Source organism: Athene noctua, chromosome 4, assembly GCF_965140245.1.
Source record: "Athene noctua chromosome 4, bAthNoc1.hap1.1, whole genome shotgun sequence".
NCBI classification, from domain to species: Eukaryota; Metazoa; Chordata; class Aves; order Strigiformes; family Strigidae; genus Athene; species Athene noctua.
In genome coordinates this window covers 25,054,190-25,067,798 of record NC_134040.1, presented here as the reverse complement: position 1 = coordinate 25,067,798, position 13,609 = coordinate 25,054,190, and the positions used below count along the sequence as shown (strand labels likewise).

Sequence of the window (13,609 nt, the reverse complement as noted above, 5' to 3'; positions counted from 1 at the left end):
AGAATTCAGAAAGAATACTACCAAAAGTCCCGTGAGATTTTTCTGAAGTATCTTAGCTATGGATACAGTTGTTATGTTTTGAGCCCAGAGGGAAACTGAGCATCATGCAGCTGTTCACTCACCTCTTCCCCCTCAGGAACAGGAAGGAGAAGATAAAGTAAAAAGACTCAGGAATTGAGATAAGAACATGAAAGGATGACTCACCCATTATGGTCAGGGGCAAAAGACAGATTCATTAGGGGAAGAAAAAGAACATCACTTTAATTCAAACACTAACAGCAACAACACCTAACAGACAGAGTAGGACAGTAAGAAGCATTACCGCATCTTAAAAAGACTTCCCCCAATGCTTCCCTTCTTCCTGGGCTCATTTCTCTTTGCTCTCTACCTCTTCTTCTACAGTGCTGCACGGGGCAGGGAATGGGGTTATTGTCAGTTCAATGCTCCTTCCTCCTCAGAGGGAGGGTTCCTCGTGTTCTTCCCTGCTTCAGCGTGGTGTCTCTGTCACGGGAGACAGTCCTCCATGAATTTTCTTTGATGTGAGTCCTTCCCATTGGCTGCAGCTGTTCCCGTGCTGCTCCAACATGGGTGCCTCCTGCGTGTTGCAGTCCTCCCAGCACTGAACTACATCAGTGGGGTCTTCTTTCTACGGAGTCCCAGCCTTCTTCACGCACAGCCGCTTGCTCCGGCGTGGGGTCCTCCACGGGCTGCAAGTGGGCATCTGCTCCACCATGGACCTCCATGGGCTGCAGGGGCACAGCCTGCCCTCTCACCACAGGCTGCAGTTTGGGGGTTTCTGTTCTGGTGCACCTCCTCCTCTTCTTCCTTCATTATTCCACTGACCTTGGTGTTCACATAGGTGTCCTCCTCACAACTCCAACTCCTCCTCCCAGATTGCCCTTCTTAAATATGTCATGACAGAGGTGCAGCCACCATCACTAATTGGCTCAGCCTTGGCCGGTGATGGGTCTGACTTGGGAGCCAAGGGAGCTTTGAGAAGCTTTTCACAGGGGACCACTGCTGTAGCCCCCTCCCCCGCTATCAAAAACCCAGCCACACAAACCCAGCACAAGTCCACTCCTGCCCCTGTTCCCCCGCCAGCCGCTTCCTGTACCCTGTTTTCTACTTAGCAACTTGGTGTTCATTTATTCTCTGACACATTCAGCAAAAGAAGACACCACCTCAGAATTAAGAGGTTGTAATTATACATTTCAAAGTAATAGCATATCATGAGAGACTGAACCAGGCTAAAACATTTTCAAAGCAAAAAGACTTTCTCTTTTGAAGATTGTTGGATATTTTTAAGATCAGTGTACTTCCTAAATTTTCACAATAATCCTAAACTTGCTCTAATTCTAGATTATTTTTTTCAGATCTTAAAGTTATTTTATGTTTGTCTTTGGGTATCTTTGCTGAAGTAAATTAGAGAGCAACACCCTCCCTTGTGTAGCACCTGTTGAAATTTTCCTGCACTCTGATCTCTGTTGGAACATATTGTCAACCTGTTAGAACTATCTCCAACCCAGCTGGAAATCCTGACTTCTCACAACACTGTTTTCTTATGCCATAATCAGATGGTCATCCCCCCTCTCTTATATTCTGCTTTCATAGTTAAAATGCTTCTTGACTTTTTGCTAGAAATGGCAAAGCATTTTCCAGATTTCTGCATCTGATGCTTCTCTCTGCCACACAGAGATGTCCTCTGATTTGCTTCATATTCAGTTTTTTTCCCCTTTAATCTCTCCTATTTGTAAAATTCCTGAAGTGACTGGTGATACTTGCTCTCTCGTTGCCATCCAAACAGAAGTTGCATAGTAGATAGGGGAAGAAGCTACTCCTGGGGTAGTTCAACAGAAGCCAGCAGAGGGATCTGTACACTGAAGAGAGGAATGGTGTCTGAAAACATCTGTATAGAGTAATTTTAAAGTATATCTTCTCAATACAAAACGTAATGCAAAATCTCTAAACTTTACAGAAAAAGAGTTGTGCAGACAATTCTGTTATTCTGTTTCAAAAGTTTCTCCTTTTTTTTTTCTGTAATAATTTAAGCTCTCTCTTAGGTGAATGTTTTCAGACCATACTGTAATCCAGATGGTGCTTTTTTTTTTTTTTTTTTTTTTTTCCCGCTACAGTTTTCTTGTAGTTAGCTCTTTCTTATTATAGATAATAAGCCTTCCCTACATACTGGCACAATTTCCCTATGCTGATGGTTCATTAATTACAATGCTTTCTTCTTAACCCTTTGATTACAGCAGTAAGATATGAACACAAAATTCTAGAATCTGGAAATAACCTGAACATAAGACTCAGAGGAATGAAAGGACTTGTGCTTCCAGTATGATGTACTAGATATAAGACCCTTAATATCCTGTGAAGAAATATTGCTGACCTTTGTTATATATCTGTAATTATTAGTGGAATTTCCATGCTTTAGTTGCAATTTGACTATTCTGATATAATTTCATAACATTCTCATACCTTCTTGGTACCTCTGTTTTCAGATTATTAGAATCACTTGAACATTTCTGGCGGGCACTGAGTTCTGCTGATGTCTGTTTCTCACCCTTCTTCCCTCCAACCCTTACCCAGAATCACTTAGTATCACTGCTTTCCCAATGCAGAGTTGTGCAACAAAGCATACAGACATAGCTAAAGCTAGTAGACTTTGCAAGATGGGTTAAAGATAAGCCTTTGCACAGTTGTCGATTAAGTGTGCTCACGTATGTTATTTGTCTGACTACTGCTGTGGAAGGATGTGATGATAGTCCACAATAAAGCTGAAAAGCTAACAGTAGCCTCCTTGATGTTGAGACTAGGTGATCTTGAACTGCTGCAGTCATTTGTGCCAATCAGTTGCCTCAATTCACTAAGGCAGAAATCTACCTTGGCGGGCCTTCTTGTTTGTTTGAGTACATAAATTATTAATTTCTTGGGTATGGACTGTATGTGCTGAAGCACTTAACAAAGCAAAACCTGCCATTATTCACTGTGTAGTCACTATTGCTAACTATTTGTTATGAAGTACCTGCTTTTTATCCATTTTTTGGACTGGAGGAAGTAACACATGCATAAACATACTGTAGAAGTCACTGAATTTATATTGTAGGAATGCATTTCAGTTCAGAGTGTGCAAGGTAATTGATAGTCTGCATGATAGGTAGATCTTTGTAAACATTATAGTAAAATTTCTTTCAAGCATGGTTACTCCTATAAGCTTAGAAGTATTCTTGACATTACGTTGTTCAGTTTTGTGGTATGTGGGACCCTTCAGCCTGAGTTTATATGCTTAATCTTAAGCCTTGCATTTAGTATAACTTTATATTTTAATAATAGCAATTAGTTCAGTGAGAAATACATGTATTTGTTATTACTACTCTCTCTCAAAACCGGAAGAGATGATGTCATTGACATGAAAAGCAGAAGCTAGATCTGAAAAGTTGTCTCTATTACTTCATGAAGTTCTGTAGACTTCTGCTCTGCTTTGAGGAAAGTTCTACTTTTCTGCTGTTAACTGTTTTCATACCACCTTCCACGTTCATGGAGATCAACAAATGGTTTCCAAGTAGGAAAAAAAGTTGTTATGTTTGGCTGAAAGTGTTAGAAGAAACGATTAAATTTCTTATTCCTACATTGTTGTATGTTTTTATAATTTAAATGTATGCTGGCTGTGCCCTCTGTCAAAAATACTGTGGTTTGAGATGAGCTTTCTAAGCCACTTCCACAGTAAACTGACTAAATTCTGAACTGTGTCTGGTACTGGTTTAATTTCCTTTTCTCCCTTCTTTTTTATGGTGTTGTAGTAAATGCTAAAATTGCTTCTCTGACTTAACTTGACTTTCTTTAGATTGAGATTGAGTTTCTTGACCAAGCAAAATTAATAATTTTTTGGGAAGTAATTAGTTACCTTCTAGGAACAAACTGAGTTCCATAATAGCAGCAAGTTCTTTCACATTTATATTTTTTTACTAGCAATTTATCTTTCATGACAGTGTTGGTGCTATAGGGCTGCTACTTAAACAGATATCCCATTTTCTTTGTTAATTATTAAGTAACGTCTTCCTCTGTAATTTGAGTTTAACTCAACAGCTTTTCAAGTTTTAGAAAACAAGGAGACCATCATCTCTTGGTAGTTCTGATACTTCTTTTCTAATGTCATGCACTGAGGGGAAGATAGGAAGATCCATAGAGTACAAGATGGTCTTTGTCACATAGTTTAGCTAATTCATATATCACAACAGTTGATTGACAGGCACATGATGTAGACTTTCATATCTCTGTGAAAAATATAGATAAATTCAAATTACCTTTGAAGTTCAGTGCACTACTGTATTTCCTCTCTTCTCCTCTGGTACCAACTCATTGATATACAGCAGAGTTGCCCTTTTCTTGTTTAAAAGTAATAATATTTTCACTTTACAGTATGCTGCTTCCTGTACGTCTCATAATTCTTTAGATAACAAAAAATGATCTGTTGAGAGTTCCATTTATCCTTTTGCATAATACTGTAATGAAAATTCAGCTGTTCTGCAGGGAAAATAAAAACACAGTAACATGCATATGTGTGTACATCTCTTGTCTTGGGAAGAACCATAAATCTTTTATAAGTCATAGTCCTAACCTCTGCTGATCTGCGAATAATAGTTCTAAAGGGATAGTGTAACGTGCACTGTCAGACTCTCTTCCAGTCAGTTCAGACTTTTTCAATTCTTCTCTGTGGCTACAGCAATACTGGAGGATGTTGGAGTGATATGTTGCTTTGGAAGCCATTGGTTGAGAACCGCCCATGTAGGATATCTGTTCTGACAGGTCTTCAGAAAATGGTTGACAGTATTGAATTAGGCACGCTCATTTTGCTGTAAAAACTTGAGAGCTTTATGCAAACTATTGTTCTTAATGGAAGAGAGGGGCTGAGGGTTTCTACTAGCCAGGCATGTATGGTGGTTAATAGGACTTTTGAAGTCATGAAGTAGAGACTTTTTAAAAAAGCAGCTGCACTAAAATGAAGTATTTGTGTTTCCTACTCTGCTGCTGAATGGCTAAGTCTGTATGGTGGATCCTGAGAATACTTCAGATCCTGGGTCTGTGTGTGTAACTTGCATCCTCACTTCCTATCAAGATACGAATACTAGAAAGGAAATGTTTATAAAAGCAAAATTGAAAGATGTTATTAAAAAAAAAAGTGATTATTCCATCATCATATAAAATGGTTTTTTCTAAATAATCAAAATTAATGTTTGTTTATATTTGGATGAAAGTATTTTCATAGAAGTTCAATAGAACATTTTAACTTTTCCTAATTAGCAGTTGTCATTAAAGAAAATGAATCCCTTACATTTCTTTAGTGGGAAACAAAGAGTATGTATGTAGAAAGTTTGTTTGCTCTTTTAACACTTAAACCAGTTTGTTACATACATGCATACGGGTGGACATACACTCTTAAACTTTTCAGTTTTGGCACTGTCTCTTGAAAAACCTGCCTGTCAGGGTAAACAAAGGAGATGATTTCAGCATGTTTAAATAATAACACCAGGACAGGGCCATGCTTTGAGATGAACAGGTAATTAAAGTGTTGCTTTAACTTACTTTACCTCAACTCTTAGTTTTACCATACATTTTGCTTAGCTCTGTGATTTCCTGAGGTGATCATTTTGATACATGTGTAGGAGGGAAGTTCAATATGTTTCAGCTCCTCTACAGAAGTGGGAAGTGGTGGGGAATAGAGAAGGAAAGCCTTTTCCATATTGAAGGTTGTCTCTCATTCTCTGTTTCCTGCTTAACTGTGGACTTGGATTTATGAATGCACGATATAGGAGCAAGAGCAAAGAAGAGTATTTGAAATGTTGGTCAGGTCATTTCAAAGGCCTGTGACAGTGTTTGTGGATCTTCTTCCATTTATTATGAGAGTGCAGGTACAAATGTAGTTGGGGGGAAAAAAAAAAAAATATATATGCCGTAACAAATGGCTACCACCACAGCTTTATGTGGTGGAAGGTGCCTTGATGTCTTATTCTAAGTAGTTTTGTGTTTTTTGGTTTTTTTTTTTTTTTTTTTTTTTTTCCAGACATCTGCTATGTTGCTGTAGTACAATAACATCACTTTTATATTTCTTTCCTGCATTCAAAATATTTTTATACTTTTCAGAACGCTATACATCCATGGCCATACGAAGCTGGATTTCATGGTCTGGTATGCTGCAATTGAAAAAGCAGCAGGTACAGATGGTAATGCATTACAAGATCAGCAGCTCAGCAAAAATGATGTTCCTATTATAGTGGACAGCTGTATAGCATTTGTTACACAGTATGGTAAGTATAGTGGATTTTATCCAACCTAAGATCATTCATATAATATCTAAGCCCCCACACTGTCAGATCTTATTGAATGAGTTTATGTATTATGTAAAGTAAAACAATACCCCTCGTTAGCCTCTCCACTCTGAAGCGATTATGAAGTATGCTACCATGCATCTGAGAATAGGCAGTTTGGGGAAATACAACTTGAGAAATACCCTTTATAGACACCTTCCTATTTTAAAAATTGACTTGTTTGCCTGATGTAGCTCAGCCTTGGGGTCCAGTGTCTCAGTGCAGAACACCTCAGCCCTGAAAACAAGCTATGTGAACCAGGAAAGGCTGTGGCCTGGACCGGTCAGCATATCTTCTGTGAAACTGATTTAACTGTGGAACCCAGCTCAATCTTAAGGCTGATTTCTTTTTTCAGCATAATAGGCTAAGGATGTATAGTCAGTTGCCATTTAAGTAAATTTTGCCAGCATAACTTTCCATAGCATTAGATCAGATGCAGATGATGTCTGTGTCCTTTTTACTACTGCAGATTCACAGATCAACCCTGTACAAATCTGTCTTCAGAATAGATGTGTCTGTAATCTCTGTCAGTATGAGAGAGCTTAATATGTATTTCAGTGATATAAGTTTAACTAAATAACTTTTGAATATGGCAACACTGTGTTATTTAAATACTTGTGTCTGGATTACAACTATTGCTTAAAACAAACAAACAAAAATGTTTATGCTAGATTATTTTTTGATCATTAGTAATAGGAATTATTCTAAATATAGTTTACACTGTTTCATGTACTGAAATGTTGTTAAAACAGGGTGATCTTGTCTGCCACTCAGAACAATTGCTCATGTGTGTTCTAAATTAAAATTAAATCTCCTAATGTTTTTAAATGTTAGATCTTTATTGAAAAATAAGTTTTTAGGATCAGCATTACTGGATGTTAAAATACTCATCTGAAAGCTGAAGGAATTATTTGTATGCATATATGTTTTTGTGTCATCATGGTAAAGCTTCTGTAGACACTATTGGGTCCCACAGCTGTTCCTGACAGTAACAACAGAAAAGGCAGTATCAAATGGTAGCACTTGTGGGCATTATAGGAAAGGTAAATTGCAAGAATATAAGACATGATTTCACAGGTTTTGACAGAGTACTTAATTTCACAGGTATATAAGAAAAGCAGGGTTTTGTATAAAATATGATTCTCTTTCAAGAAATGTGGGCAATGTGGGAAATGCCTCTACAAAGAGAAAGAGCGAGATTGCACATCTATGCCAGACTTCCACAAGTTGGTGGTTTGTTTTTTTTTTTTTAATAAATGTTTAGGCTACTCTCATATGCAGTAATTGAAGGTAGTCTTCAGTGTGTTTTAGACTATGAATTTTCTTTTAAGTTCACCTTGGGCTTTGGTGGTTTTAGTTGTTAAATATAAGAATAGTGAGTGCCTGATATCTTCCTAAATGTGAGAAAAATCAGAAAAAAGCAATACTTTCTACTAATCTTGAGGCTTTTAAGAGTGAAATTTCCCGGTTAGATTAATACAATAATAGTTAACTGAGTCCTAAGTTGAGTTGATCAATAGGGTAATAAAATAGTGGGAGTTTTGCTCATGAAAGCAGCTGTGTTTTAAGTGTAATGCACCACCAGTCATCAAAAGTTCTTTACTTCACTGTGCCTTTTGAAATTTGTTTTAGGAAATCCTGAAGAGATCTGGGGATTTGAATTGCCTGTAAAGTATTCCTGAAATTGTGATCCTAGACTTGCTTAAATTGTGATGTGTATTTTTGCAAAGAGGTCTGGTTGGGTGTAAGCAGACTTGACAGTGTTTACTAACAAAGTGAGTATGAGCAGAAGGTCAGAGAGGTTTTAGTAGGAAATACAGTGTGTTTGACAGCCAGATATTCTTTTCATGTAGTAATATTTGGAATTTTTTTAAAAAATACTTGATTTTACCTTTACTTATTTTTCTGTCCTGTATTTCTGTAACAGGGTTAGGTAGCAAGCAGATCTACCTTAAGAATGGCGATTCTTCCAGTGTGGCTGAACTGCTGGAAAGCTTCAAAAAAGATGCAAGGAGTGTTAAACTAAGAGCAGGAAAACATCAGCTTGAAGATGTGACTGATGTATTAAAGAGTTTTCTTTCTCAAATAGATGATGCGCTTCTCACTAAAGAACTTTATCCATTCTGGATCTCTGCATTAGGTAATGTATTCGATAACACTCAACACTAGAAAGGTTGTATGTGCATTTTCAGTATGAATTTTGAGGGGCTTGTTAATTGCTTGCCAAGTGTCAGCCTATGTTATTTGATAATCACCAGAACAAGTTTAGTGAGGAAAAAAATGTTCAGAGCTTGACTACAATAGACTTACATTAATTAGAGTTGATTTGACTTTAAATGAAACAGAATAATAATAAAAAATAGCAATGTTTCCCTGACAATACATTTGTAAACAGTAGACCAATATTGCACTGTGTCATAGTTGGATCAGCCAAGGTAAGAAGTGATGTTTAATACTTTCTGGAAGCACTGATGGTAGAATTCCATAAGTAGACAAACTTTAGAGTAGGAAAAAAGTGTGTACTCTATCTTTTGACCATATGTAGAAGTTTACTTCAGAAGTGGCAAAACGTTGATGCTATCATCTGCATGATAGTTAAATGAAAGTCTTGCTGCTAAAATTCTTCAAATATCCTTTATGAACATTCACACACATGTATATTAACAATGTAAACTTATTAACAACTGTTACTTGCTTTTTGTTTCCTTAGAAATATTAATCTAATTTGAAAGAAAATGTAACTTTAACCCAGACTGTAACTTGTGATGTATTTAAAATGTGAGGATGTGTGTCTTTGTATGGCTGGAAACAGAACCGTGAAATTACCAATACTTTAATTAGTTACTCATTACATAAATTGTCATGATTTTTATAGAGTTCTTAGAAAACAGCTGTGTTTCTGTTTGTTTCTATATTGCAGTATTTCCCTCCCAAAATTGCAGATGATGTGTAGCAATAACAGAGGTGCATAGCAAAAGCAAAGATAGAACATTAATTTCTGAAATCATATAGGACTATTTACTGTGTGGCAAGATTTGTCTTAAAAAAATTACGAAAAGTGTATTTCTCTCTGATTTTTATAAAATTCAAACATATGGAGATTGCTTTAATATAGAACCTCTAGAAATTTGGGAAATTCAAGTATGAATATTTTTACTTTAACCTTAATTTGAACAAATTAGAAGAATATTAAGAATTCATTCACTTATCATTAGTCTCATCATAAAGTTGTATCTGTAGCAGTTTAGTTTTAAGTTAGCTCTTTTATGAAAGCGCATGATAGTGTTATAGTGATTTAACTTCCTGATTGGTACATGGCGTTAAAGTTCTGCTTCAGCTTTACAGCAGAGAATCCTGTCCTGTTACAGTTAAGTGACACTGAAGGTACTTGTGGGAGGACTGAAACACAGAGAAAGAAAGAGTAGAAGGCCTTTAAACTTTTTTTTTTTTTTCTGTTTGTTTGTTTATTTTTTCTTCCAATTACTAAAGAACTCAAAATATAATGCAGTAGTTAGTGGAGAGTGCTAGCAACCCCCCGGAGAGATGAGAGAAATAAATAAAATTTACATTAATTTTGCTCATATCATGAGCACGATTATGCTCTGTAGTATCTATGCAGTACAGGGAGACAGACTTAACTTGAAGGTAGAGAGCTGTGACTGTGTCTCAGATACTATAATTCCCAAGACTGGAATTCCTATCATCAGCTCTGCCACTGTTCAGCTATGTAACTTTCCACTCGTCAGCTATGTAGTTTTGCACAACTTATTCACCATCCCTTCCCCATTCCTCTCCTTTTATTAGTCTTACATAGCTGGATCTTTAAACTTTGGGCCTTGAAACACTTTTACAATAAAAATCAAAAAAGATGAAAAGGTCTTTTCTCATCTCTAAGAACTCTTAGATGTGCATTTGCACTTGTGCATACACAGATGCACTCACACATGTGAAGGCACAAACTACAGATTAAATATCCCTTGAGAGGAAAAGCTATTACTGTCCTGGGATTTAGCCTTAAACTGTAGCAAATGGTGCTTGAATATAGAACTGGCCCACTTTATTGCTGATACTTTTTCCCTGAACTGGTGTACAATAAGAGACTCTGTTAACAGTAGATTGTCAGTATTGCCTTTATGAAGAAGAGGTTGATTGGGTAAATTGTTAATTTTAAATGACTAGATGATGCCAATATAGTTAATAAGAACTGCTCTTGGTTTTTAGTATGCATTGTTATTAATATTCAGTGATTATTATTTTCCGACAGATACCCAGAATGAAAAGGAACGTGTGAGGAAGTATGGAGCTTTTATTCGGACGCTTCCACCAGTCAATAGGGCAACTTTGGCTGCTTTAATTGAACATCTTTACAGGTCAATGCAAATGACACACAGTAGCAGAGAAATTCTTGTAATGTTTTCTTAGTATAACTCTACCATAAATGAAATGTGACTTGTTTCATTAACTAGTAAGCATCAAAAGCTTACCTAGTTGTGATGATTAATTATATTTGATTCCTTTTAATTTATAGTGTGTTTTTTCTTTGATTTTATTTTTAGGAATAGCTAACTATAAATATTAATGGGTTGAAACAGCCTTACACAGAGAGATGGCTGCTCGTGTATGTGTACAAGTAGGGTAATTTTTGATGTAGATTCTTTATATGAACTCATTCTGTCCCAGTCTGCTAGTCTTCCAGGGCATTGTTGCAAGTCATTCTTGAAATTAAGAGATCTTTTTTCTGGGAAAATGTCCTTCTTCACAATCTGTATTACACATAATAACTTTGTGAATTAGCTACCCTTTCTGGTTTTCCTCAGTGCTTCATTTTGCAACTGAAGTGGCAGTAGAGAATATCCAAAATATGAACTTGTTTAAGCAAAAAAGGTCATGTCTTATTCCTAGATAAACAGCAGCAAATATATAAAATGGTGTAACTTCGATGATTTTGTAGTGTCATGGTTAAATATTAATGGCCTATGTTACATTGTCTATTGAACAAGTGAAATTAAATTCCTGGTAAATTGTAGTGGGTAGAGAATGCATAGAACATTTTCTTTACAGGGTATTGTGTTCAGAAATTATATTACATAGTCAGGTACATAGCAGGTGTCCTTTAAAAACCATTTATATGTTTATTAAACTGTTTGGTGCCATTATTTGGATAAAGATTATAAAAGTATTGCATTTAATGGTATTTCTAAGCATATCTAGTTCAGATATATTAATATGCTGTTATATATGTTCCGAAAGTAGTTTGAATTTATGTGTTTAACAGCCAAAATTCTGTGATACTTTAAAGTGTTTGCTTCTAAAAGAGGGCACGTTATGTAAACAACAGAACTGACATGAAAACTTTATCACAAGTATAGAAAGTATAGAAACTAAGAAGGATCTCATTTCTTTACACATTTTGTTTGATTTTAGATAATACGTTTGTAGGATATACTTATATCACATAATATAGTGAAGCAGTGAAGCTATGTTAGTGTTTGATACAGCCTCACTTGAGTACTGTGTGCAGTTCTTGGCCCCACAATTTAAGATGATTGTGAAGGTCCTTGAATGCATCCAGAGGAGGGCAACAAACCTGGTGAAAGGGCTGGAAGGAATGTCCTATGAGGACTGGCTAAGAACTTCGGGTTTGTCTAATTTGGAGAAAAGGAGGCTGAGGGGTGACCTCATTGCTCTGAACAGCTTCCTGAGGAGGGGAAGTGGAGAGGGAGGTGCTGAGCTCTTCTCCCTGAGATCCAGTGATAGGACACGTGGGAATGGGTCAAAGCTGAGTCAGGGGAGGTTCAACTGAACATGAGGAAACACTTCTTTACCGAGTGGGCAGTCAAACACTGGAACTGGCTTCCTAGAGAGGTAGTCAGTGCCCCAAGCCTGTCAATGTTTTAAGAGGCATTTGGACAGTGCCCTTAATAACATTCTTTAACATTTGGTCAGACCTTAAGTGATCAGGCAGTCAGACTAGATGATCATTGTACGTCCCTTCCAACTGAACTATTCTATACTGTTTTATTCTATTCTAAATAATTTTGATATCACTAGAGATGCAGATAGAAAGTATAACTTTTCATTTCTGTAATGAGATGTGAGATAATATAAAGAGATAAATATAAAAAAAGAACTAACAATATTAGATTTTTCATTGCGTTTAATGCAGTTATTCCTTTTGAAATGCACTCCATATTTTGTAGAGGAACCTCAGACAATTAAAGGAACAATCAAACCTTCTAAATATGTTTATTTTTCATTCAACAGGGTGCAGAAGTGTTCTGAAATCAATCATATGAACCCTCACAATCTAGCTATGGTGTTTTCCTCATGCTTATTTCAAACTAAAGGCCAAACTAGTGAAGAAGTCAATGTAATTGAAGATCTAATTAAAAATTATGTGCAACTTTTTGATGTAGGTATCTTTTATATAAAAATGTCCTAATTACTCAGCTGTTAGACATGCTGAAGTATAGAAATATTCTTAAAGACGATCTTCCTATTACACTGTCTAAGGATTTGCAGGGCTTTTGAACTCTAATTCAGTGAACATTGTTCTTTGCTTTAAATTTTATTTCCCAGCTATCTTAGCTTGTGTAGGAAAGTGTATTTATAGGTTTGCTGTGAGCTACTGTTTTCCACAATGGTGCGTGTTCTTCTTGCTGACACCAGCATACCAATTTTAAGAGAATTTTAAGATCATGGCTATTAAAAAGAATACTTCTATTCAAATTTTATGGGCCTGATCAAAACTGAAACATGGAAGAAATCTGTGTTCTTAGTCTCTGAGCTGTGGTTACAATAAAGACTAGAGAAAGCATTTGGTTCCTTAGGCATAGAAAGAACATTAAATCCAACTGTATGGAAAAGATACTATTATACTAGCAGCAACTCTTACTAGCCTTTTTGGTGTAGAGTTTACTGTGCCACTATAAATGGTACAGTATGCATGTTTGGCAGTTTTTCATGGAGTCCTCGTTCTAATATTATTTGGTAAAGTTTATAATAAATCCCATCAATGAAGTGCTCTTTCTGACTGATAGGATATTTTGTATAGCTACTTCTTTAAGAACATGATTAACAGTATTGTTAATTGTAACAATATTTGTTATCGTTACATTATTATTAATTTTTTGCTAGTGTTAGATGAAAGCATTCCTCTATGTTTGTATTTGTTTTAGTCTATTATATTAATTTAGTGTTTGCTAGTTTATGTTGTAATTTTTATACAAGCTCCCTTATATTTA

The 13,609-nt window shown here is 36.1% G+C and overlaps 1 protein-coding gene across 1 annotated transcript in view; it reads left to right on the top strand.

Moving 5' to 3' along the window:
• Positions 1 to 13,609, top strand: part of ARAP2 (ArfGAP with RhoGAP domain, ankyrin repeat and PH domain 2) — a 134,883-nt gene that overhangs the window by 78,554 nt on the left and 42,720 nt on the right. The window contains exons 19-22 of the mRNA XM_074903800.1: positions 6,142 to 6,305; positions 8,293 to 8,505; positions 10,630 to 10,735; positions 12,630 to 12,777. Coding sequence (XP_074759901.1) covers positions 6,142 to 6,305; positions 8,293 to 8,505; positions 10,630 to 10,735; positions 12,630 to 12,777 — 631 coding nt within the window. The remainder of the gene's footprint in view (positions 1 to 6,141; positions 6,306 to 8,292; positions 8,506 to 10,629; positions 10,736 to 12,629; positions 12,778 to 13,609) is intronic.